The sequence below is a fragment of the Corythoichthys intestinalis genome, chromosome 6 (assembly GCF_030265065.1).
Source record: "Corythoichthys intestinalis isolate RoL2023-P3 chromosome 6, ASM3026506v1, whole genome shotgun sequence".
NCBI classification, from domain to species: domain Eukaryota; kingdom Metazoa; phylum Chordata; class Actinopteri; order Syngnathiformes; family Syngnathidae; genus Corythoichthys; species Corythoichthys intestinalis.
The window spans coordinates 36,100,724-36,128,285 of record NC_080400.1 but is presented as its reverse complement, the minus strand read 5'-3'; the positions used below and the strand labels follow the sequence as shown (position 1 = coordinate 36,128,285).

At 38.0% G+C, this 27,562-nt stretch overlaps 1 protein-coding gene across 1 annotated transcript in view; it reads right to left on the bottom strand.

Annotated features, from left to right (window-relative positions):
• bace2 (beta-secretase 2) overlaps positions 1-20,175 on the bottom strand; it is a 50,736-nt gene extending 30,561 nt beyond the window's left edge. The window contains exons 1-3 of the mRNA XM_057838595.1: positions 19,636-20,175; positions 2,754-2,842; positions 2,324-2,540 (exon numbers count right to left, since the gene is read on the bottom strand). Of these exons, the coding sequence (XP_057694578.1) occupies positions 2,324-2,540; positions 2,754-2,842; positions 19,636-19,932 (603 nt within the window). The 5' untranslated portion in view covers positions 19,933-20,175. The remainder of the gene's footprint in view (positions 1-2,323; positions 2,541-2,753; positions 2,843-19,635) is intronic.
• Between the last annotated feature and the right edge of the window lie 7,387 nt (positions 20,176-27,562).

Below are 27,562 nucleotides of genomic sequence, written 5' to 3'. Positions count from 1 at the left end.
TGGTGTTTTGGAGTGACACTGATGGTTTGGTAAACTTGTTAGCATGTTCTTTATGCTATAGTTATCTGAATGACTCTTAATAGCTATGGCCACGTCGCATTCTGCCTTTGGCAATGTGTGTTGGATTGTATTATTGACTTTTTTATATTGAAATGCATGCTTTTAGTTTGTGGTGCTTTAATGCCCACGTGGGGGCGCACTCGCACTTGTTTACGTGAAGAAGAGCACTCACACGCCAGAAGGAGACCGACAGCTACGTAGCTCTGAGTGAGTGGGCGAGTTAGCGAGAGAGAAACACGGCTGCGAACCTACGTTCATTGTTTATGCTTGTAAAATATCTCTACAGAGGCAAAGCCTGTGTATATCATCTTTTCTGTTGTTGTTGTGGTTTTCCACCCGCGATCGAACACTTAGAGCAAGTTGTGTGGTTGTTTGCACGATGTGCTAATGCTAGCAAACGCATGCTAACAGTTTGTGTCATTGCTGTAAAAGCACCTAATTATCATTTATTTACGTTGATGCGAACCTGTTTGGTATCGAGGACGAAATTGATTCAGCAAATTACACGGACGTCCAGCATTGTCATTTGTTAGTTTAGCCCCCTGAATAGCCAGGACCGAGCCGTAGTATCCCGGTGAGGACAGTATATTCGCATTTCGTTGTTCATGCACTGTACACTGTACACTTATTCAGCATGTTGTTCTCTATTGTATTTTTATATTAAATTGCCTTTCAAGATGACATGTCTGTTCTATGTGTTGGATTTTATCAAGTAAATTTCCCCCAAAAATGTACTTATACTCCGGTGTGACTTATATATATATTTTTTCCCCTCTTCGTTGGGCATTTTATGGCTGGTGCGACTTATACTCAGGTGCGACTTGTAGTCCGAAAAATACGGTAAATCCAGGGGTGAAAGTGGGCGGGAACGGTCAGGAACGCAGTTCCGGTACATGATTCAGGGCCGGAACGCAGTTCAGGTATAAGCTTCAGGGCCGGAATGCTGTTCCGGTATACGGTGCTTTGATTCCGAAAATATGACGGCAACTGTCAAAACGCTATGTAAAAAAAAAAAAATAATAATAATAATAAAATAAAATACAAAGCTGCCACACGTGCAATTCATCTCCAAGAAGAAAACAATCTACCAACATCAGATTTACATACACAAGTGTTAACAACAAGCATAAAAAAGTGCTTGTGTAGCATAATCTGTTTCCACCGATATTTATTATCTATTTTATTCCGATATTTATCATTTATTTTATTCCACGGACGGCATGGAGGTCTCCCCAGCTGCTGCAGTTATCTGAGTCTGACGATGACGAGTCACGTCAATGTGCGAATGCACGCAGCAAAGCAAAACGCCTAGACTCATTTATCCGTTCAATTGGCTGACATAATGACATGTGATCACCAGATAGGTAGCTCTGATTGGTTCAAATGTGCATGTTTTCTGAAACAGCAAAAAAAAAAAGAAAAAAACAAAAAAACAAAAAAAAAAAAAAAAAAAAACAAGGGCAATGCAACTGAAAATGGATCACATCTTTAAGAGCATGGAAAGAGTTAAGGTGGCTTCTTTATCATATTTAGCTTTATTTGCTCTGATCGGGAGGTTCAGAACATCTTAGCTGTTGTAACTTATATTTGTTCTTTTATGTTGGGCGACTTATTGATTTCCTTATGATTTAAAATAAAGTAAATGTTTGTGCGATCTTTAAAATATATTCCATTTCACTCTGCATAATAGAAGTCATTTGTACTTATTTTTCTGAATGTATGTTACTCATATCTTTATTGTTAAAAAACACGACAAAAAATAAATGTTTACATTATCTTCAATTCTAATATACATCCTATGTTCTTAAGTAGTTAAAATCGAGATTTGGCATTTATTATGTAAGGAAATGAGGGAAAATAAAAATTAGGAGATGGAGGTTGGGGTTATAGCTGTTTTTGTTAACATTTATTTTGCAAAAATTTTGAATGAAAATCAGTTTTTGTATGTGTTATAGAAATAACTGACCTAACAGTTTTCTTAGCATTTCAGTAGTTCTGCCCCCTACAACAAAAAAAATAACATAAAATAAAAATGAAAAATAACATTTCTGGCTCAGTGGCGACCTTCACGTCGGGGAGTTCCGGCAAGAAATTCTAACCACATTAACCCCTGGGTAAATCCATCCATTTTCCATAACTTATCCTGTTAGGAGTCACTGATGTTTCGTGACTAAAATGTAGACTAAACAGACTGGAATAAATATCACTCTTATCATTTTTTTCTCTCTGACAATTGCATAGAAGTGCAGTTTATCTGAATTACCCGAGCCAGCATGGGATAGGCTAGTCCGAGGATGCCCTGCCAGTTTATCCCAGGTAGGAAGAAGCCTTCAGAAGACAAGATGGCAGCTATGTTGACGTTGATGGTACCATTTGGGCCATTAGGGATGGAGATAAGGTCAATGCCAAGTTCACCCATCCAGTTACCCTGGGTGTATCTGACAGCTACAGTCTGGCCATCTGATCTATAAGAACTGGAGCTACACACAGACAGTAGCCACATTAAAACAGACAATATAATGTTCCTTAACAGGTTATTTGTAAATCTGACTTTAGGTCACTTATGTACTGTAAAAAGTGGTGACATCACAACAAACTTATAATGAAGTATTATGCTTAAATAAGTCATCTTAAGTGTCAAATATATCTGAATGCAGTAAAAGGTCATTTTCAAACATGTTTAAGCCACTTACAGTGCAGTGTTGAAGTAGCGAGTAATAAATGGGTGTGAATCTGCAGCCACTGCAAAGTTACTGCTTCCGGTATCCACCAGGATGTTGAGCTGAAAAGACACAAAGGCGGAGCCTTAATTCACAATGTTACCCTTGAGTCAACTACAACATTAAAGACTGCACGACCTGTCCAGAACCTGCTGGTATGCGTCATGCACACTCTGGTTAGCGCCTAACACAAACTCTAGTGGAGATAATTTGGTATTCCTGGCATGACATTATTGAGCAGGAAATAATTTCCCAGTGACGTCTTTAGCTTTCATTACTAAATAGAGACTAAAAAGAGGCCACATTAACACTCTCGTGCAAGTATCCCTTGCCCTGAAATGGCCATTAACCCAACACCTCACAACCACCTGAGGCTTTAACCACAAAGCACTCATCTGGAGACTCAGTGATGTCGTGCCAGGAAAACAAGTTTAAAAATTCTATCTATCAATCCCTCGCCAACCTTGTTAAAAGCTTTGATATTTTTAGGTTTGAAGTCAACAATCTATTGAAAGGGTTTTATGTTATAATGAGTTTTGTTTTTAAACCAAAGAATGTCCCAGAGGTGGGTAGAGTAGCCAAAGATTTTACTCAAGTACTCAAGTAGTGTCACTTATAATTAATATTACTCAAATAAAAGTAGCCACCTAAAAGATTTACTCAAGTACAGGTAAAAAAAAGTATTTTGTGAAAAGAATACTCAAGTTATAAGTAACTGCCTACAATGCCAGATTTTTTTTTTTTTTTTTTTAAACAATGGTATAATTATTTTCTCAGTACATCATCTATCTGGACTGTTATTATTATATTGTACAATAAGATATCCAATCCCCCCAAAATACACAAAAACCATTGAAATCAGACTAGAAAATCTATTGCACTTTGTATTTGTTTATTTTGATTTTATACTTGCAAATCACTTTTGAGATTTTAACATCATGCACTGCAAAGGGAAATAAAGGCATAGTCCAATATTCATTTAGATGCAATATTCTATTTGCAATACTTACTCCCCTGTAATATTCAAAGCCTTAACTGTCAAACTGCTGCTACTTCACTTCGATTACTTGCAATGCCTGAAAATAGGGCTCAAACACATTTTATATTTGTTTATTTAGATTTTATACTTGCAAGTCACTTTTGAGATTTTAACTTAACATGCACTGCAAAGGGAAATGCTCCACAATTTCATTGTACAACTGTATAATGACAATTAAGCGCTATTCTAATTGATAAAAGTTGTGATTGTATATAGAATTTATTAATAATCTATTTATATGTTATAATCAGGGGTGAAAGTGGGCCAGAACGGTCAGGAACGCAGTTCCGGTATAAGATTCAGGGCCAGAACGCAGTTACGGTATAAGATTCATGGCCAGAATGCTGTTCCGGTACACGGTGCTTTGATTCCGAAAATATGACAACAACTGTCAAAACACTATGTAAAAATTTTTCAAAAAATACTAAGATGCCACACATGCATTTCAGCTCCAAGAAGAAAAAAAATTAAAACAACATCAGATTTACATACACAAGTGTTAAAGGGTATTAAAACACTAAGGGGCTGTGAGATATCAATAGAACTGTTATGTGGCAAGATAACAAATATTAATAAAGCTAACAAAAAAAATAAATCGCATTCATGAGCAATTATGGAAAATAGATCGAAAATTACGAACATTTCCGAAAGTATTCCGGAAACAGCCGAATGGGGTGGAGACGTCATAACAAGGAAACGAAAGGTCGAGGCAGGTGCAATCGTTGTTTATCGACGAGAGAGTTGCGTTCGTGTTTTATCAAAAAATCGCTAAAATGGTTCAAACCTGTCATGCTATGTGGTCTACAAATAGCCATTTGTCGCAATGTAGTACCCATGAGTTCCCGAACGCGAGAAAAAGAGCTGGACCACACAGACAATGAGTAAAGTTTGTCCGTGCTAAGAGGGCTAATTTTGCAGACCCAGCCTCCGGCACGGTTTTGTGTGGTGCGCATTTTACACCTGAAAGCTATTCGAACTATGGACAAATGAAATCTGGTTTTGCTAAGAAATTGCTGATGAAAGCAGCCACCATACACGCGCAGCCACCTAAATGTCCCGAGATATCAAGAAAGAGGACGACTGGCTCTGATGAGACCACCCTAGGCAAAGCAAGAAGCGAAGCAGCCAAGCTCGAAATGGCCAGAGTGAGTACTCTTTTATAATAAAAACATATCACGCATTGGATATAGGACTGGACACATGTATAAATTATCGCTCGTAAAATACATAGAACAAATCCTCGAATCCCATTCATATTTGTGTCTGTTGGCAGAGCGAAAACCTATGATAGCACAATAAATGACAATTATTCTATACATGACATTATTTTGCGGTCACAGTGTATCAGCTTCACAAAAAGAAATGCAAAACAAACCATTCGGTGTTTCCCACACGATGTTGCCGGTGTTTCATCAGTGTGATTGCTCCTCTCAATGATCCTTTCATTAGGCTGCATTGGCTTTCGTTTGGGCTCAAATTGATAACCCAAAACACCAAAGAAAGGTTCATAACGCTCCTCGTCACCATTAGAAGACTGTTCGTTACGTCGGATTCGTCGCTGCAACTAGAAACAAAATTGTCCGCTATCATCGCCGCCATTCAGTACTAAGCACTGAGCCGGTTGTTTCCTTGTAGTGACGTCACGCACACAATATGCTAGATTTCCGGGATCTCGTGGGCGGGTCGTTTTAGCTTGACAATCGATCCAAACTTCTATTTCTATCTATATTTTCTTGGTGTTGCGATGTGTGTGATTACACGAAGTGGCATGATATGAATCCAAAAGGCATGCATTTATGGATAAATGATTGAATATTAGCATTTCCCCAGGTGTTGTCATACCCTTTAACAACAAGCATAATAAAGTGCTTGTGTAGTGTAATCTGTTTCCACCAATATTTATTATTGATTTTATTCCATGGACGGCATAGAGGTTTCCCCAGCTGCTGCAGTTATCCAAGCCTGATGATGATGAGTCACGTCAATGTGCGAATGCACGCAGCAAAGCCAAACGCCTGGACTCATTTATCCGTTCAATTGCCTGACATACTGACATGTGATCAGCAGAGATGGTTAGCTCTGATTGGTTCAAATGTGCATGTTTTCAGGAACAACAACAAAAAAAAGCTTGTTGAATTGATGCGACAAAAAAAGGGCAATGCAACATAAAATGTAAATCTTTAAGAGCGACGAAAGAGTTGAGGCTTATTTATCATATTTAGTTTTATTTGCTCTGATGGGGAGGTTCAGAACATCTTAGCTGTCAATGTGCACTTTGGACTTATATTTGTTAATTTATGTTAGGCTACTTATTCATTTCCTTATGATTTAAAAAAAAGTCAATGTTTGTGCAATCTTCAAAATATATTCCATTTCACTTTGCATAATATAGTCATTTGTATTTATTTTTTGAATGTATATTACTTCTATCTTTATTATTAAAAAAAAAAAAAAAATGAATGTTGACATTAACTTCAATTTGAATATACTAGCATATCGAAAATAAAAATTAGGAGATGGAGGTTGGGGTAATTGCTGTTTTTGTTAACTTTCATTTTGCAAATCATTGAAAAAAATTTGAATGAAAAATAAATAAATAAAATTTCTGGCTCCGTGGCGACCTTCACGTCGGGGAGTTCCGGCAAGAAATTCTAGCCACTTTCACCCCTGGTTATAATTGAGTCTACATGCTTTCCTCAAGTATTAAGTCACTGATGTGAACATTGAGTGATTTATTAGCTGTTGAAAACATGCAGTAAATGAAAGAAAAATAAGTTGATATTTTGCGCAAAACTTATATATGCTATGCTAAATATTGCGATTGAGCCTGAAAATATAGGTGATTATCTCTGCATTTGGAGGCTTTGTGTATCTAGCGTAAAATCTGAGAATTTTATAGCCATTCTAAGTTTTGTTATACTTAAAGAATAAAGAATTTATTATTTGCAAATCATGTTCCCCTTTCCCACTGGCCAAAAAACCCGTGTCAACCCACTAACAATCGGCTTTTGGTGGCAGTGGGAAAGGTGCAGCGACTCGCCTCGACCCATGTCAATCAACCCGCCAAGCGACCCGCGTTAAAATCACCTTGGCTCTGATCGTGATGCAGTGTGAAAGCAAAACCCCGGGTCAATAGTCAACACCCTAATCTACGTGGTGATGTAGGCTCTTATGTGATGCGTCATAACAACGTGCTATTCGCCTCCCATTTAACACGCCCCACAACCGTAGTTACATCAATGTTCATAACAAAGCTAGTAGAAGAAGAAGAATTCACGTCGCCTACGTTGCCTCAGCACAAGCAGAGTGTTGATCCTTTGCTGCATTTCGATCATTTTGAGGGCAGTAAAAAGCATGAAAACGGAGAACACAAACGGAAAGGAAGCTTCCATGTTGCTCTGCATTGTTTACTTCCTTGATCTGAATGAATTGTCGACGCACATTTTAGCGTGGTGACGTCACCTTACGTAACCTTACGCACGGCTGAGGAGGGGTGGGGGGTTAGACGGGTGAAAAAAAAAGAAAAAAAAGACATGGCTTTTTTTGTCAATGGGAAAGGTGCCAAATGCCAATTGCTAGTGGGTTGCATCAGCTTGGAAAAAAACGCGTGTTGACCTACTAGTTTCAGTGGGAATGGGGCAATGGTGGAAAATAAGTATTTGGTCAATACCAAAAGTTCATCTCAATACTTTGTTATGAACCCTTTGTTGGCAATAACGGAGGCCAAACGTTTTCTGTAACTCTTCACAAGCTTTTCACACACTGTTGCTGGTATTTCGGCCCATTCCTCCATGCAGATCTCCTCTAGAGCAGTGATGTTTTGGGGCTGTCGTTGGGCAACACAGACTTCGAACTCCCTCCACAGATTTTCTATGGGGTTGAGATCTGGAGACTGGCTAGGCCACTCCAGGACCTTGAAATGCTTCTTACGAAGTCACTCCTTTGTTGCTCTGGCTGTGTGTTTGGGATCATTGTCATGCTGAAAGACCCAGCCACGTCTCATCTTCAAAGCCCTTGCTGATGGAAGGAGATTTTCACTCAAAATCTCTCGATACATGGCCCCATTCATTCTTTCCTTTACACAGATCAGTCGTCCTGGTCCCTTTGCAGAAAAATTCTCCCAGTCCTCTTCTGGATCATCCAAATGCTCTATAGCGAACCGCAGACGGGCCTGGACGTGTACTGGCTTCAGCAGGGGGACACGTCTGGCAAGCCGGGACACGTCTGGCAGTGCAGGATTTGAGTCCCTGGCAGCGCATTGTGTTACTGATAGTAGCCTTCGTTACTGTGGTCCCAGCTCTCTGTAGGTCATTCACTGGGTCCCCCCCGTGTGGTTCTGGGATTTTTGCTCACCGTTCTTGTTATCATTTTGACGCCACGGGGTGAGATCTTGCATGGAGCCCCAGATCAAGGGAGATTATCAGTGGTCTTGTATATCTTCCATTTTCTAATAATTGCTCCCACAGTTGATTTCTTTACACCAAGCGTTTTACCTATTGCAGTTTCAGTCTTCCCAGCCTGGTGCAGGTCTACAATTTTGTCTCTGGTGTCCTTCAACAGCTCTTTGGTCTTGGCCATAGTGAAGTCTGGAGTGTGACTCACTGATACAGTGGACAGGTGTCTTTTATACCGATAATGAGATAAAATAGGTGCCATTAATACATGTAACGAGTGCAGCCTCGTTAGACCTTGTTAGAAGACGTTAGACCTCTTTGACAGCCAGAAATCTTGCTTGTTTGTAGGTGACCAAATACTTGTTTTCCACTCTAATATGGAAATAAATTCCTTAAAAATCCAACAATGTGATTTTCTGTTTTTTTTCCACATTGTCTCTCATGGTTGAGGTTTACCCATGTTGACAGTTACAGGCCTCTCTAATCTTTTCAAGTATACTTGAAAAGATTAGAGAGGCCTGTAATTGTATTTAGTATAGTATAGTGTAGTAGTATTTAGTTAACCACCAATTGTGCAAGTTCTCCTATAGGAGTACAATTATTTGCCCCACTGTATATGGTTAAGGTAGGTGCCTGTTTTGGTTTTAGGTTGGTAGCAGCTTTGGTTTTAAAAATATTTGAATTTGAAGGTTTTAAAAATAGGCCCCCTACAAATCGGCCCTGTTTCCCGTGTCATGTCGATAGGTTATAAAGTCTATGATTCAAATAATTTTAAAGATATATGGTCATGAATGAGAAAAATGCTTTGTTCGCCTGCCTGCCTCGAAAAACACATACAAAAAGTCCCTATTCCATAAGAAAATTGGTCCTTGTGAGCTGTTTCGCCACCAGTCAAGTAAACAGGAGGTTGTGTATCGGGACAACCCCAAGGGGACACACTCATCAAAGGCATAAACACGTACTATGGATTAAGAAACAAGAAAAGTTCATTTGCCTTAATTCAACCTTTGTGGATTACCAATGACCTAAGGCCAATGCCAATAGGCAAAATATAAATACTGAATGCAGTTTTAAGTTATTCCACCAAAATGCAATTAAATTTGCTTGTTCCGTCTCTGTCCACCTTTTGCAAATTATCTTGACACTTAAAACCGAACTTCCTTGACGTAAGTTGTTATCAACAATGTGTTGCTTATCACATTCTCCCAACTGCACTGGCGCTCAACCACACGCTGTGAATGTGCCATGTAAAATACCAACTGTGTACCTGGTACCACAATCATTGACCTTAGCTGTTCAAACAAACAACTTTGAAAAAGGCAAAGCTTGACGCAAAGGGGAGAGAAAGGGCCTACAACGCCTACATTTTCAAGTCACTCTTTCCTCTCTCAGCTTGACTACTCCACCTCAGGCAGATATCCCCACTGTAAAGCTTAAGCGGCATGAAGTCACATACAATTCAAGTCTCACTGTTTAATTGGTGGCATCTACGTGTTGACAATGTGCATCTGCCACCTGTTTGTACCAATTATTAGATGCAAAGCTCTACAGCCGACACCTCACCCCATGCCTCTGCCACATGCTACCAGATGCGGCAATTAGTGGCTCATTTAGACAGTGTCTCATTTAACACTGCAGCAATGTAATCACATCATCATTTCATGTTAATAAGGCTGAAACTGTCACCTGACATTGTAAATTTGTAGGGATTGTTTGGTGTCAAACCATCATTATTGTTATTATGGTGCAGGCTGTTTCTGTTGTGACAAATTACATTATAAAACAATAATACAAACTACAATAGAATTTGCCACCAAACTAAGACGGCAATAAAAGCATAACAATGTATCACAGGTAAAATCAAGTTATATGCTGATTTGTTTATATTACAGAGCCGATTATTTTTCCATAAATCCAAAAATTGATTACAGTCAGTCATCGATTTACCAGTTTATATCCCTTGACGTGTTCACTTGGCTATACACTACTAATCAGGTGCATTCAACGTATACTAGGCCAAGTAAGTCTGCTTGCCCAGTCTTGCTGCACTGATAAGCGCATGCCTAAATTACTGTACATAGTACACCAGACCCAAAAAGGCATTTTAACTTCAACTGCTCATAATTTTATACCGAGATGAGACCAAGTCAATATCGAGACAAGACCCTGTTGATATTGAGGCACTTTTATCACTGCGATATCACGAGCAGGGGTGGAAACCCCTGATACCTAACAATATGATACAATTTGCGATGCAAGGCTGCTGATAACAATTATCTCACGATATGGTGAGACAACAATTATCAATGCATGGATCAAATAATCAATCTCCCATATTCTACAATACAACAAATAAAGCAAAATACAAGCCGATTCTAAACATAAATTCTTTTATTGCAGACAACCTTTCATAAACTATTGCCTTTCTCACAAACTACGAAAATATTTCAGTGCAATATTTCTTCTAAAAAAAATATGGCAAAACTACATTATTGCAACATCCCAATTAAGATGTCTTATTATAGACACTTAGACACGCATTTTGATTCTTGGCAGGAGCATATTGATAACTAAAGATGCACGATAATATCGGTTACCGATAATTATTGGCCGATAATGGCAATTATGACGTCACACAGATAATCCAGATAAAAAAATTCAACCGATAATGCAATCCGATAATTATATACTTGATTTAGCCTCCAAATGTGCGCAAATGAAGCAGTTTTGTCTACTTCTCCACTGCCGCCTCCTCAATCCCTCCTCTCTCTAAAGCCGCTGAGGGGGGAGGGGTTGAAGAGTATGGCGTCATAGGGGAGGCGGAGATACACAACAGAGTTAAGGCAATATTATGGCGGATCTCACTAATGTGGGTTGTTTCCGTGTGGTAAACAAACGTCGCTCTCGCATTCTGCAAAACATGCACTGCAGAAGTTCCTCAAGGCGGAAAGAAAGAGTCCTCGTTCAACACCACTAACCCAGTAGCCATTTAAAACTGCATCACAAAGATTTTTGGAACGAATACGAGGTTGCTTCTACGCGAATGCTACAGCTAAACACACATACATAAACTATGGGGCTTGTGACAATAGAGAGGCACTGCGGCCTTCCCGAAGTCGGGTTGTTTAGGAATGCAGCCCAAAGCTGGTGGTAAACTCCATCTAAGCCTAAACACCGGCAAGTACACCGATAATCGACAAGTAGCCTTCTTCCGACGGAGCCCGCCGCTGTGGCCGGTCCGGCAGGCCGCTGGCGGGGCGGGCAGGCGGCCCGAGCTCGATTGCCCGGTGGCAGGACCTCCGGCGAACACCCCGGTTTCTCGAGTGTTCCCCTGCAGCGTGCGGACGCGAGGCGCGTGCCTCTGTCCGGAGCAGAGCCATGCCCCGTATACGCTGCGGCGAGACGGCCAGGGCGGGCGGATATAACACCGGTACGGACGTAGCTGCTGCCGCTACTCATCTCTGGTTTAACTCATCGTGTACTACAGTGGCCGGACGGACTGAAGGGCACAGGAGGGAGGGGGATGCCGGACGAGATTTTTTTTTTTTTTACCGAAGTGACCGGAGAGCCCAAGCCCCGGATATAAAAATAATGCAGTTTATACGACCACCATTCTTCGTGAAAAACATGCCGAATACATGAGTTTCACCACGGACATTTTGGACAAGTGATGTCAAGTAAGCATGCTTCGGCACAGTGGTTAGATGATAATTGTAACATGCACCAAACCACTCACAAGAAGTCTGCCAGTCAGTAATGCATTCAGTACGCTGTAAATTGATAACGTCTTAATCAAATCATTCTTCTTAAATCTAGTCAAATAATTTTCCCCATCTTGTTTTGAGTGTTAAAGACTAATTAACAGATGAATGCTCCAGATTTTTCCACTTACTTGAAGTAAATATTGCCATTTGTTCTTATTAAGCCCATACATCAAAAAAAAAAAAAAAAAAAAACTTAACCCTTTTCACCTAAATCAAGGAAAAAATGCTTTCAAATGTTTTGAACCATACCTATTCTTGAACATTTTTGAACATTTCTGACTTTTTTTTTTTGGGATTAAGTATAATAATTTATTGCTTAAAATTAGGCTGTTAAGCTTATTTTCAGCTGGCTATTTTTTTTCAATAAATCTGAAATATAACTGAAGTGCTGGCAGATAAGTTCACTTATTTCCAATAGATTTACACTGAAAACAAGGGAATTTAACTAGTCTTAAGGAGGTGTGTTTTCGCAGTGTAGTAATGTTATATGTTAGGAATGGCTTACTTTTAAATGCATTTTTGTGCAACTTAGGTATTTACTCTGTAAATAATTGTTGCCAAAAGTTTACCATTACACAATGTCAGAAAATCTGTCTTTATTTATATGTTGGAATTTACTAGTTGTTCACATTTGATGTTGAACAAAAGGAGCAATAAATTATATTTTTGCACAGTAATATTTTCTCTTGTGTAAACTTTAAAATTTTACATAAATCTTTTAATAGAATTATCGGCTTGACATTATCGGTTATCGGTTGGAACGAGGAGGAAATTATCGGTTATCGGTATCGGTTGAAAAATGTATTATCGTGCATCACTACTGATAACCTATCAGAATACAAAGTATGGCAATACAGTACATCATCATATTGATATTCTGTCACACCCTTAATCACGACAATGTGAATATTGTGACATCCCCTGTCTTCATTTGTTCTGAATATTTAACCAATGCAAAACAAAACAAACAAGAAAAACATAAATCCAGCACTTCCAGAATGTGGCCACCTGACACAAGAGGAATTTTACAATGGTACTATTTTAACTATTAACAATGGTACTATTTTAATCAACCAAATGTGAGTATCACAGATGGATGCCACGTGGAAGGGCGGGCATTCTCATACTCGTTATGACATGCACCTGTGCTTTAGTCTATCAGTGTGCATGTGAGTGGATATAATTGACATCACAAAAATTCTATGCGTTCCATTATCAGAGGTCTGAAAATGTAGCAATTTGACCACTTAAATACTTTTACCAACTATCTTTCCCAAAGAGGTCATTTATACAAGGGATTGTCTGTCCCTTTAAATAGTTGTATGCGAACTACATTCTAGAAAGTGGTGGTGTTGCATTGACAAAAAACGCAATGACACTTTAGGCTATAGAGTCAAGCCTCTCCAAAAGCACTTCTGATCTGTGTAACGAGACAGTTGAGAACACGGTGTGAAGTTACTAATGAGATAATTCACCAATGGTTTAAATGGTCTATCAAATACAGAATGATAAAATGTCTGTTAAACCTACAACACCCTAAAGCATCATGTATTTTTAATAGTCCAATCCCCCTGGGAGCATTCAGTCGCCCTTAAACATTAATATGATCTTGTTAGGCACTTTACATATCAAGCGGGCTAAATGAAGTCGTTCACACAAGCATATTTCTGTGTAATCATCATTAAAATGAGCAGGCTAAACCAAGAATGGTGAGTTGCTGCTCAACAGAAGTGTGGGGCAGCCCTATGCTATTGGGAGCCTCGTAATCCCAGTCAGCTGCCTGCTAAGAAACAGTGGTTCTCACAGGCAGGCATCATGTGAGCGCATGTGAGCGGGGTTGAGCCTACCGACACACCTCTAGGCTGCCAAGAGCTGCTGCCGCATGCACTCCTCAGACACCACAGTAGCCCATCAGTCGGGCTAAACTGATTAATGAAAGAATCATAAAACAATATTCCACTGTGTTGCATCAACAAACGATACCCTGAGTCGTGTAGGCCTGAGCTCTCAAGGGCAACAACACAGCCATCCTCTCAGGGCATCACATGATGCCAGCATTACAGAATGTGCAGTGCACCTAGCGGCAATGTGTCTAACGATGAAGCCACAGTGCTTTACAAAACATCTGTCTGACTGAAAAATAATCTAAAATCTGATTTTTGAGCTACAGTTCTAAACTTATGTGTTGACAAATTACCAGTTTGAAAAATGAATCTCATTAATAGAGTGTGAACATATTAGAATGAATTACATAGTGGCTGTAGAATTCCAAAGGCATTTTTCTTTCAGCAAACAAATGCCTCAAAAGTCACAGGCACACAAACTATAAGGTGGAACATGACTGAACCTATGCACACATACACTTGATGAAAAATAACATTGGTCTCAGAAATTTTAGTAACTAAATAAAAGATAAAAAAATTAAATGAGTTTTTTAAAAATTCTATAGTTTCAGTGGTGTTCTCCTTGGTCATTTCCCATTAAGTCCCCATTAGCTCAAACACCAATGGATGGTGTGATCTGAATGATATACTTTTGACGTTGGAGATCATCTTATTTTGAGGTTGGTCTGGGTGACACTGGGACCATTTGAATTATCCATCTCTTCAATTCTTCATCAACATTTCTTTTAATGGTCAGTGCCACAACATGGAAGGTTGCTACCATCCTGTGGATTTTTCAATTTCTGAATATGTACTCTAGTCAGACGAACATCAAGCTGCTCAGAGATGGTCTTAAAGCCTTTACATTTAACGTGCTATTCCTCTTTAAAAAGCATACGACAGGAGAAAAAAAAGTCTTAAATGGCATTAGTATGTGAATTTGAATCATATTTTGAGATGATTCGACTATATACAACAATTTAGCAAAACTCAGATGACGAGAAATTAGTCTTTTAATCTGCCGGTTAGCCACGCCTACCATTATAGGGCTTTAGCGTCCCCAACAGGTGGATGATGTCAGCGGTAGACTGGGCTCATCGGTTTTACTATTCAGCCCATTGAGGGGGAATTATTCAGAATGAGGAAAACTCGACGAAGAGAGCCGCAAAATGTCATTGTTTCAGTCTCTCTACTCCAATATTTTTACAGGATATTCTTTTTATCCAAGTATTTTCCCCCAATAGCTATATAAATGGCTTGAGAAAGACCAGTCAGCCCGTCGAGGGGGAACTATTGACAACGAGGAAAACGCGACGAAGAGAGCTGCAAAATGTCATTGTTTCCGTCTCTTTACTTCAATATTTTTACAGGATATTCTTTTTATCCAAGTATTTTCCCCAATTACTAAATAAATGGCATGGTCATGACAAATAACAGTCTTGTGCTAAATGGAATATGAAATAATAAAAATGCATTTATTCAGGATGACATGGCAAAATTACTCCATAATGGTCAAAACTGTCGACTTCACCTTTACTGTCGCACCTCCCGAACGATATTTTATGACACCTAAATCGGACATATGTCATTTCCCTTCCCCGGCTTCGGAGAATGTAAACAAACCAAAAGGCGTGAAAGCTAGCCGACATGCTAACCCGAACCGAGTGATGTTTCAAAGTCTTCGAAGCGGAAAATCACACATAACGATTATTGACATGACGACTGGGTTGTCGATTGTCTTTGTGGATCGGCAAATCGCCCGGCGGAGAGCAATTTACAGTTCGTTCCCCGGAGGAGGGTTGCTGCAGTTGTTGTGCAACTAATGTGCTGCTAATGTGCATGAGTAGAGCTTTTTACATGCCTATCAATGATCAAACGTAAGTAGTCCTTTATTTAAAGAAAGTTTGTAGTGTTTACTTTGTAATCACTGTATTCGTATTTGACATAATACAAAACAAGATGTTTACTCACTTCCTCGTAAGTCCAATGGTCCCACAGTAAATATCCACGGTGAATGGGAACCTTTTGAAACTCCCAAAAGGCGCATACGCCTCTCCCTCATACAGAATGATTTTTCTGCAGCAGTTTGGCTGGCGTGATGCGAAAAATAAATGTATTAATCCGCAAAATCAGCAGAATCCTTCGTCCTCATACACAACAGTACGCTGTATAGTGAAGAGGACGCACAGCGCCCTCCTCCTCAATGCAAGACCGAAGCCGGAAGTCACTCATTTTCATGGCGCGGGATTCAAAAAACTAAATAAATATTGCGATCGCTTCCACACACATCCAAGCGGTCCATATTATTCAGGAGCATAAAATACCGCATGTATTATGAAATAAACATGCTTTTTCGTGTCACATGCACTTTAATCTCCTGTGACAATACATACTATCCTTCGCTTCGTTTGGTCTATATTTGTTTTGGTACACAGCGCGTCATCGAACAGATGACTACTTGAAATTTAAAAGGAATGTCTTATTTTCAAGGAAATAATTATTATTAATTATTATTTTACTGACGTTATTTCTGTAATAACTACGAGTTTATTTTTATCTTTCTCTGCTCAAGAATTTTGAGCACATGTATAATACATAAATGAATACTATACTGTCGAAGTGCATTTATAGAATTATCATTGTTGTGAACACCTTGATTGTCGCAATTGTAGCATTTCAGATTGAAATACATTTTTAAAGACACTAGGAACCACATTCCTCATTTTCTCACAGCAAGTGTGTGAGAGTACAATGGAATAACCAAACAGGTTTCTTTAAGGTAACAAACAAGTTGGAGAGGAAATAGTTGCGGTTTATTGTGTCACGTTGGATAGCAATGCAGACAGGTTGGATTTTTGTTTCGAGAACAGAATATCGTTTTTATTATGGACTAGTCCTGTGTTTTTAGATTAAATGAAACATTGATGAGTCATTACTGTAGCACCTACTGATGTATCAGAAACGTTTCAAGACCTCTGTCACAAGATAATCAAATTCCAATTAAACACTATTCCCATTTTATTACCCCCACTGGAGTCGAACACACTTTTCACTCCCTTTTGCTTCTCAAATACTCCTGAAGGATTCATCCAGTATCTTCCGCAGTTCCGTTGATACAGCCATCTTGATGTCCTCCATGTCTTCATAACAGGTCCTGTTAATTACCTCACTGATCTTGGGAAAGAGGGGGTAAGGATCATATGGTGCCAAGTCAGATGAGAAGGAAAGTTGTGCCATCACAACAAAGGTCTTGGCCAGGAACTGATGGATGCTCAGGGCATTTTGAGTAAGTGTGATTTCATAATGAAGTAGCCGCAGGTCGACTCTCACATCTTCTAAAACACGAAATGTGCAAATGTCGCTTTGAAGACGTGCTGGTTGACTGTCTGGTCCACAATGAAGTGGAAAACTTTTATTTTGTGGTTTGGATTTGAAACAAGTCTTTGGTGACTTGAAGTCTGATATTTCTTTCCTGACACATCATGTACTGTACATTAGTAGCAGTACTCCAAGTAGCTACGCCACGCAAAAAAATGGCAGTCAAATACATAATATTATGCAGAAAATAAATTTTTCAGGTTTGTTCTTGTATGGTGTATATTTTTTAAGACTTCCTACTTATTCCTGATTTGAAAATATACACCTGTTTTGGCTTGAAATGAAAACCTCTCGAGGCAATATTAAACAAATAATCGAGAGGGATAAAGTAAATCGCTGTTGAGACCTTAATTAGGATCTTGGGGACTTATGGAGGAATGTGCCGTGTAAACAACACCATTAACGAGACTATTTTCCAGAGAAACAAGCTACTCCCCATCCTTGGATTTACAAGATTTAAGACAGATATTTGACAGGGTGTTGTCTAGAACATGTTGTTTTATACCGTATTTTTCTATGTATATTCTATATACAGGAGTGAATAAATATGTTTAATTTTACCAATCTCTTATTTAAACAGCAATATCTACATTTCTCCCTATGTACTAGTTTCAGGAAAGGGTGTAGGTTTGCACAGGGACGGTAGGGACATAACACAACCAAATTTTTAGGATGTTCAAATTGTCCCCACCAACTTTTGAGCAACCTGATTTACATTATATAATGCCTTCAGTTATATAGGTCATTTAGATTTTCTTCCCATATGTTAAAAGGGTAGAATTGACCCTACCATTATTAAGTGAATTATTTTCATTATGTTCAGACTTACATTTACCCCTTTTGACCTGCTGAATGTGGCAGTCATTTTTTCCCCCACAAACACACGTTTGATTGGCTGATGAGTTATACAACATGTTGACAACATGCCATCTCCTAAGCCCTTTTTGAATGGGAGGAAAATTACGACTTTTTTTTTTCCGGCCAGCAGCACTAGCAGCCACTGCAAGTAATATAAAAAGACATCAATGTTGTGGAGGTGGGGAACATACCACACATTTTGCGACTGAAAATCCGACCTTCGTCAGAGTTAGCATAGCATTAAAATGTGCATTTTCTAACCTGTAAAACTCGAGTAGGAAACTGCTTAGAGAGAAGTGTCCTCCTATATGTTTTCTACTTTGAACATTAATTAAATTGTGAGAAATGTAGTGAACCGAGGTTTATCCCCTTCTTCCCAATTGACATTTTTATTACATCTATGTGGTCTTAAAGCAGCCCAAAGGAGTTTTCATTTTTTGTTGAGTTTGGCTGTGCTTACTTGTGGACATAAGCAGCCGTGTTTTACCTGAAGGAAGGCTTCATATTTATTTTTGTTATTCCCTTACGAAGAGTTTTTTTCCCCAGTTATATTTAATTTCTTTATTTAGAAAGACAATGTTGAGTGGTCTTAAGACAAATGTTTTTTTTTTTTTTTGCATTCCTGGATAGTTAACGAGGTTATTACCCAGATAGCAGACCGAAATTGAATAAACATTGATTTTCTATCAAAATCATCAGTATGGTTGACATCGAAATTTTCGCCGTCAAGTGACGTTGAAACAACGAAGTTCTATGGTATGTCAGTCGATGGTTGGGTTAACATTGTTTTACATTTGATGAACTGATGTTGACAAACAGTTGATTTATGATTGACCAGGAAATATGAAAAGTCATTGAATTATGGAGGAGCGGGCATTTTGGTCGAAAACATAACATTGATTCAGCGTTCCTCCAATATTATTGATAATCGAAAGGACTTAGGTTTAGGTTTTGTAAGGATTTCAATGTTGAAACAACATTAATTGAGGGTGCAAAAATGACGTTGATTCAACAATATAAGATCGACAGCGTAATGTTGATCCAACATCTTTTCAACGTCTGTCTGCTATATGGGTAACAAGTATGTATTTATTGTGTTTGTTCATAAAATTCAAGTTATGAGCAAATATTGCAATTTAAATGTGTTAATAAAATCCAGACATTTATTCTGGAAATTTTCAAAATGTTTCTTTAGAAGTTTTTGAAAACAAAACAAACGTTGTCTCACTTGAACCAAAAACTGAGGAAAGTTATCACTGTATTCGATACAGATTTATTTTGCATTGATCATTTAGCCTTTCAATTAATTATGTTTATATTCGTGAGAAATGTAGCCCTGACAACCGTTCACTCAATCTGTTCGGTTTTATTAATGTCTCGTCCCCAGCAAAAAGTGTACATGCAAGTTATGTTGCTTTGTAATCCTTACCAATGTAGAGACCAAACCTACGCCCTTGGTTTCAGGTGAGATGAATGAGCATTAACATGATACGCATTTAAATTGTAACTCAAACGAGTGAACATCTTAACACACACTACCTGCTGTCCGGGAGTGCCAATTAACATTTCCATGTAGTAGCCTCGGCCAGAGTCCCCTTGCAGGTTTCCCACCATGTCCATAAAGTTGACTTGACCGCTGGGGTCAGAGGCCAGAGAGAGACCCGTCCCATCAGGCGGGAGTCCGACGAGACGAGTGACAGACAAACCCACCGCCGACGACACGTTGTACTTCCCCGGGTACATTTTCAGAGGTATGGACAGATAACTCTTTGTCACGCCAAAGAGGCAAACGCTGCATACAAACGCCAAAAAGGAGCTGTAAGCACAGTTTGCCATGGCACTTTAGTTTTTCCTACGTAAGAGGCAGCAAATCTGGTTGGGAAAGATTCCAGGTACAAAGGTTTGAGTCCTACGTTTGTAGTTTAGCCATTATTGAAAAGCCATGACCATCTAATTCTGTAATCCAAGTCGAAACTAATCATGTCATATTTGAAACAATGTGACCGAAGTTTTAAACTGCAGTAAAAGGGAAACTTTAAGATGCTCCCCCTCTCTACGTGGAAAAGAATGAGCCAAAACTCTAAATTACTTCCGATTTGTACTTTCAAAATAAAATACGTACTGATATGTTGACGTAGACTTGGGAGCAAAACGCACACGTGATTAGTCGTGGACATTTACTAACGGTCTTGGAATCATCATTGATGATAATTTAAGATTGATTTAGTCAAATACACTTATTAATCTAGGTATTCTGTTCATCTGTGCGGCTTCGTATTTATAATGTTTTATTTTGTGTATAGTGGCGGAACCATCAATCTCATTTTCGTATGCTTATTTATCATTATGTTCGTCTTGAGTTGGGGAGTAAACCAAACCATGTGATTGAACAACTCACGCCACATTTCGCTTGCACACGCCCACGGGCAACACCATTTACTTCCTGGCATTTATTAATGGTTATTTAAAAATATCTTCAAATGAATACATTTTTTTTTGCTTTAGTCCATCACTCATGGGAAACTCGTACACTTCTGAATCATTATTCCTTTATTAAGATTGGGAAAGAAGCACAACGAATTTGAAACAAACAGCAGCTCTCCTGAAGAGTACAATATGTCAATAAACAAAGAGCGAAACAGCGGCTCGCTGTTAGTTGGCTTATTAAAATTAATTTTTGATTGAAAACCTTCCAGTTTCGTCAGTCACAATTTGCTTTATAATTTGAACAAAACAAACCATTTTTTGAACAACACAGTAAGCACTCGAACGGGGATCGGGGCAACATTTCTCACCAATATGAACCTAATTAATTTATAGGCTAAATGATTAAAGCAAAAATAAATCTGTATTGAGTGATACTAACTTTCACACTGCAAATTTATAACGTCCTAATCTGATATTTTTCTTAAATCTAGTCGAATAATTTTCTCCAACCTTGTTTTGAGTGTTAAAGGCTTGTTAACATATGTGTCAGATTACTCCACTTTAAGTAAATATTACTATTTGTTCTTATTAAGGCCATACATCTAAAAGTTGGACATTTTTCACCTTTATCAAGAAAAAATAGCTTTCACTAAATGAACAATATCTATTCGTAAGAACATTTCTGACACACTTTTTTTTTAGATTAAATATTCAAAATCTTTGCATAAAATATATATGTTAAACTTATTTTCAGCAAGCTATTTTTCTTATTTCAAGAAATCTGAGTAGAATTTACTTGAAGCACTGGCAGACACAGCAATTTCACTCATTTCTAGATTTACACCGAAGCCTAGGTTTTTTCCTCCTAGTTTTAAGGAGGTGGGATTTTGCAGTGCATATACAGTATACTGGTTCATGTGATACACGGTTCAATTCAAATTTTTTGTTTTCAAAAACTACTAAAGAAACATTTTGAATACTTCCACAATAAATGTCTGGATTTCATTAGCAATATTACGTACACAAGAAATACAAACTTGTTAATCATCTCTTAACTATCCAGGAATGCAAAAAAATAAACATTTGTCTCAATATTATTCAAAATGGTGTGTCTAAATAAATATCACACAGATTAATTTTGTGCTAACTGATGAAGGTCGGACATCCTGTAGCAAAATTAGTAGTGTGTTTCCCACCTCCATAACATTGACATTTTTTTACATTACTTACAGTGGCTGCTGCTGGCGGAAAAAAACTATTTTAATACCCCTCGTATTCAAAGGGGGTGGAGGAGGCGGCATGTTGTGTTTCTGTCGGGTTGTGAATGCGTTTGTGTGTGTGTGTGTGGGGGGGGGTCATTCCATCAGCCACTCAAACGTGCGACTGGGGTCAATGTAAGTCTGAACGTAATGAAAGTACTGTAATTCACTTAATAATGGTAAGGTCAATTCTATCCTCACAACATATGGGAAGACAATCTAAATGACCTATATCAATTGAAGTCATTTTAAAATGCAACTAAGGTTGCTTTGATGGAGACAATTTCAGCATCCGGAAAGTTGGTCGTGTTATGTCCCTACAGTCCCTACGCAAGCCCTTGCTTGACACTCAACCTTCTCTCCCAAATAATGTCTCGCCTTTCTCTTCTGGCAACTTTTCTTCCCACCAGCATGGAACATGACGCTATGAAAAATATAACTGAAATATTTGAATAAAAGAAAAATTCATTTAAAACTACAATCTGTTGCTTGTTGTGAGGTTTGCTGCTACAAAAGCTCAATCTGAAATGTTACGCCGAACTCTAATAAAAAAAAAAAAAAAAAGTCCAAACAATATCTTTAAAATTCTCTTATAAATCAAAATGTCAAGATGTAAAAGAAAAATGCCAATGAACAAATTCTGATCGTAGATTTATGAAATTAACCAAAGTATGTCAACTGCTCCTATTTCTAACAATTTGAAATGTTTTTGATATGTAAAAGGTTATGTAACAAATAAAAATAGTATTACTCGTCCCTGTTCTTATCAGTATTGCTCTCGTGTTCCCTCACTCTCTCTCTCTAAAACATTTTCTTGTCAATTTTTAATATTAATCTTTACTTCAATCTTTAGACACGGTGGTTATCCAAATCCTTATCTTCCAAAGTTTATTTTTCCCATGTAAAGAAAATGCAAAGGAAGCAAACAAGGTTACAGCAGTTAAACAAGATCAATGTCACAGTCCTTTTTCTATGCTGTCTGTTCCTCACAGAGGCATCCACTGTCTCGCCATGAATTCCTCATGAGTCTACAGTTAAACTTGTCACATGTTCACCCTTCACTCACCCACTCTTTGGAGTCAACCACTACATTTACAACAACCTCACTAATATGTGAAAGGCTGTGACATTTTTCTTGTGTAGTGCTTGTCATGTATTGGTCTTGTGAATGAAACAATCTAAGCATACTTCCTGTTAGATTACTGTGATTATGTAGTTCTTCCATGGTCTGAAAGCATCAAAATGAAGGGGAATCTGGAATGCATCACTTTATTGCGTTACTGATCACTGAACACATGATCTTGTGTTGAACTATGGTTTTGTGTCTGAGCTTTTTGCTTTACAAGTTCACAAGTTAATTTTGATAGGCACTTATGAAGTATGGCAGGGTTGAAATTCCGTTCTTCATCTCATAGTCAATGGGTAATGGGTTTGAATCTCTTCCCTAAAGATTTGCCTGTGGTACTCTGACATTCCAAAAACACTCAAAGGCTCTATATTGTCCTTGTACACGTGAATATGAATTTTTGTTTATCACGATGTACAATTGGCTGCTGAACAGTCCACATTTTCTCTGCCTCTTTCAAAAAATGAAATGTGTTTGGCTACAGCATGACATTCATGTATGGACATCTAACATTGAGTTGGGTTGTATTTCATTGCTTTCGATTCTTCCCAAGTCTCCATCATCAAAAAAAACTATTGTTTTGACAGATTAGTAATACCCATTGAGAGTTTAATTCACTGTATTGGTATATTATAATTAATCATTAGGAGGTTATCTAGCACCTTTTTCTGGTGCAAATCTTCTAAAAAAAAACATATTCATATTCTGTAATAATTTAACAAAAAGGTCATTATTTAAGTAAATTGGAATTAGGATACATTTTGAATGAAGTAATCAATATATACAGCCCATGAGAGTGACATAACATTTTTGACAAATGCCTTTATGATTGCAATTCAACAGTTGACCACAACAAGGCACTCTAATCCATTCTTACTCCAAATTTTGGAGCGTCGTCTGTGGATGAGCAAATTAAGCAGATTAGTGGAAACAGTGGTCCTAGATTTGTTAGTGCAATCATCTTTACTGGGACAATGGCGCTCAATCAACTCTAATCATTACTAACTCAACTTTATTTTGCCCAGAGCGAGCTATGATGGGCTAGTGATTGAATGGCACTTTGATACATATGATACATTTTTTTATAGGACAGTGCTCTTTGGTACTAAGGATCACCTCTGTGGCTAATGTAGCTTGTAAATAATTTCCCTACTTACTGTATTCCACGTGAATATGTGCCGAATATTCATTACACAATGAAGGTGTCACAAAACATGTTGCCTGAACAAATACTGTAGATGGCCCAACTTGTTAGAGTTACCCAAAAAGGGCCAATTCAGCAAAGATGATCTAGTGTAAAACAAACAAATAAATAAATAAAACATGAATTGTTATTGTGGAAACTTATAAAGCTTCATTGTGCAACCCAAACCATATTGTTGATTAATCCTCTTTTATTTTCATCATTTAGATTAGTTCCCTATTTATTTATTTATTTAGGATGAAAATACATAAATGTAAGCACAACCAAAATATTCTGTTCATCCTGATGATGTGTGAGAAATACTATTCTAGATATTCGTGCAGACAGTATCTGTCTTGCTGTAGTGTAACATGACAATATCCTGAGCAGTTCATGTCTCCAACAAAAAAAACAACAACAAAAAAAGCATTAAATTCATCCATGCTAAAGAGTATTGTTTTAGAATAACTTTTTTTTCTAATTACCTATATTACAAATACACACATTTTATGTTAAAGTTACTGTTAACTTTTTGTAATCATTCAAGCATTAGATTACAAGGTTATATGGAAGTTCTTCTTGCTGTCTCACCTAAGTGGGAGGTCAGCAACCTGTGGCTCTAGAGCCGCATACGGCTCTTTAGCCCTACTGTAGCGGCTCCCTGGAGTTTTTTCAAAAATGTTTGAAAATGGATAAAGATGAGGGAAATATTTTTGTTTTAATGTGGTTTCTGTAGGAGGACAAACATAACACAAACATTCATCTAATTCATTAATACTGTAATGAAGTTAAAACTTCAAAACAGGTGGCATCGTACAACACAGTAGTCACTTGGCACGTCATTCTCTATAGGATGCACTGCAGGAAAATAAACATTTAATCATGAGGGCTCACGTATTTCTAGCCAACTTAGTCATTTTGATAATTGGGAAATATAGATACATACAGCATATGTTGCCTTCATTATGAGGCCTTTATATGGCTTCTATTTTTTTTGCGCCTCCAAACATATTTGCTGGTTTTTCTGGGAGAAATTGAGCATTATCTGACAGAATTGCAGGGGTGCAAATTAGGGGTGTAACGGTACACAAAAATCTCGGTTCGGTACGTACCTTGGTTTTGAGGTCATGGTTCGGTTAATTTTCGGTACAGTAAGAAAACAAAATGCAAAATATAAATGTGCTAGTTGTTTATTACACACCTTTGTGCTTTCAACAATAGGAACATTAGCTAGAATTCTGCTCAAATAGTAGCGGGTATTTAAACATAATCCAACAACTATTTGCCTTTCAGACCCCGTGTATTGGTCAGCTTTTTTTCTTAAAGAAAGAAGAAAAAAGAAGTCCTGTGCTAAAGAGAAAAGCAATCCCAATGACAAAGATTTTAACATGTATTTTACAAATGAAATGCCTCAATGAATCATTTTTTCCCCTTATGAACGGTTTTCAAAAGCTTTACTGGTGGATTTTCTCAAGTTAAAGCGCCACACAGAAATTAGTAAATTTAATTGTGTAAGCAGGATATGTGTATTATTCTTATTATTTAATTACAGGTGTTATAGCTCATTTCAATTTATTTTATTTAAATGGGCTATTATTTATTTTATTATGTGTTTATATTTTACAAATGTGACATAGTATTCGTTTATATTGCATATTTTATTTTGTATAACTTTAGTTCCTATGTGAATATTAGTTCCTAGTTGTTTTGTTGTGGTAGGAGAGTTTTGTATTGAACACGGGATCGTGTTGGTTATTATTATAGCAGAGAAGACAGCAGTAAATCAAATAAGACAAGTCAACTGTGCCCCGATCTACTACTCAAGAGATCTGATGGACTCAAAAAGTGGGTTACGATTGCATATTAGTTTGAAAATCGACCGGATCCACCGTATTTTTACACGAGTGACTTACGGTCTGCCCGATCCTAACTAAAGGTAGCAGTATTGACGCATCAAATAATAAACTCTGCCGTTCTTTTCGCATGCGTCGTGTTGAGCCGCTTCTGGGACGCGTCTAACACGCGGCCGCACTGCGACTGGTGTGCTTTGGCTGGTTGACTTTAACGCCCGCGTTTCACTGCGTTCTCGCGGCGGCCACGTTGTCGCTCCGTTGACGTTTCTGAGTTATACTGTCCTACCATGTTGGTCCTCATTATAGTAGAGAAGACAGAGTAAATATAATCTACACAAAGAAACTGTAACCCGATCGACTCACAGCCTCGAAAAGTAAGGGTTACATTACGTCAGAAACTCGTTCGGTACGCCTCCGTTCCGAACCGAGCACCACGTACCGAAACTGTTCAATACATGTACCGTTACACCCTTAGTGCCAATACTTTGGCCCAGCAGTGTGTCTGTCTGTCTGTCGGTCCGTCTGTCTGTCTTCCTTCTTCTCTTTCTTTTTCCTTCTTCTTCTTCAATCACACTGTTGCATGATTTTATTATTCCTCATTGACATCAAGGCATAGAATCAATTGCAACTGGACTTCTCTGGTTGCCTTCAAAGTCGTTCCGCCTCTCACCCGAGCAGGATTCATCAGTTCATGCATCAAGGCTTAGTTGGAAAAGCACTCGTAAGGTAACTTGAACAGTCCACTTGGGATCGATTCAATGCACTGAGAATGAAATGACCTGGATTAATCTGAATATTTACTGGCCAGATTCAATTCTCATAAATATCCCTTGCATTTTACTTCATTGCTGTGGTAGTACTATGAGTTTTCTGCTCTTGTAAATACAGTATTATAACTTATAACATTAATTCCTGTATTATTATCATCGTAAGTAAAGCAAAGCAATTAATCATCTTAAACTCTTAAAGTAAAGAAAAAAACTGTGGAAATAAATTACTGTCCCTAAATATATTCTTTATGCTATTGCTCTAAATAATATAATGATAAAATGAATTCCGGAATGCAACCACTAGTTTCTTTACCGCTCGAGCTGACCTACGGAAACTGTACAATATCCTACCCGTTGTTGAACATAAACAAAAACCTATACTCTTCAAATGCTTACTTCAAGTCAGGTTGGTGTGTAAAATAATGTAATTGAATTTGCAAATGGAAAATTCAGATTTTTGTGTGCATACAAATATAAACTGCATGGTTTCAGAATTTCTAATTCAATTTGAGATTGCACTGCGCTGAGCTTTAGATTTAGTTGGAGCCTGTGGTGCCATTGGCACAAAAGCCTGTTTGTTGTGCGCTGATAGCCAGTGCTTCCTTGTTGTTGTTTTTGTTTGTTTTTTTCTTTCAAGTCACTTTATTATTATGTCTCCGTATGTACGGTATTCTTTTTTTTTTTTTTTTTCCCTCTTTGTTGGTGTGTGTGCGCTATGGACCCACTGTGAGATTCCGGAATAAAGATCACATATATTGCATAGTTTAGTACTTAATTATTTGAATTTAATTTATCTATTTTCTGTGAATGTGTCATTGCCTAATTCAAGAAAGTCTCATTTTATCATC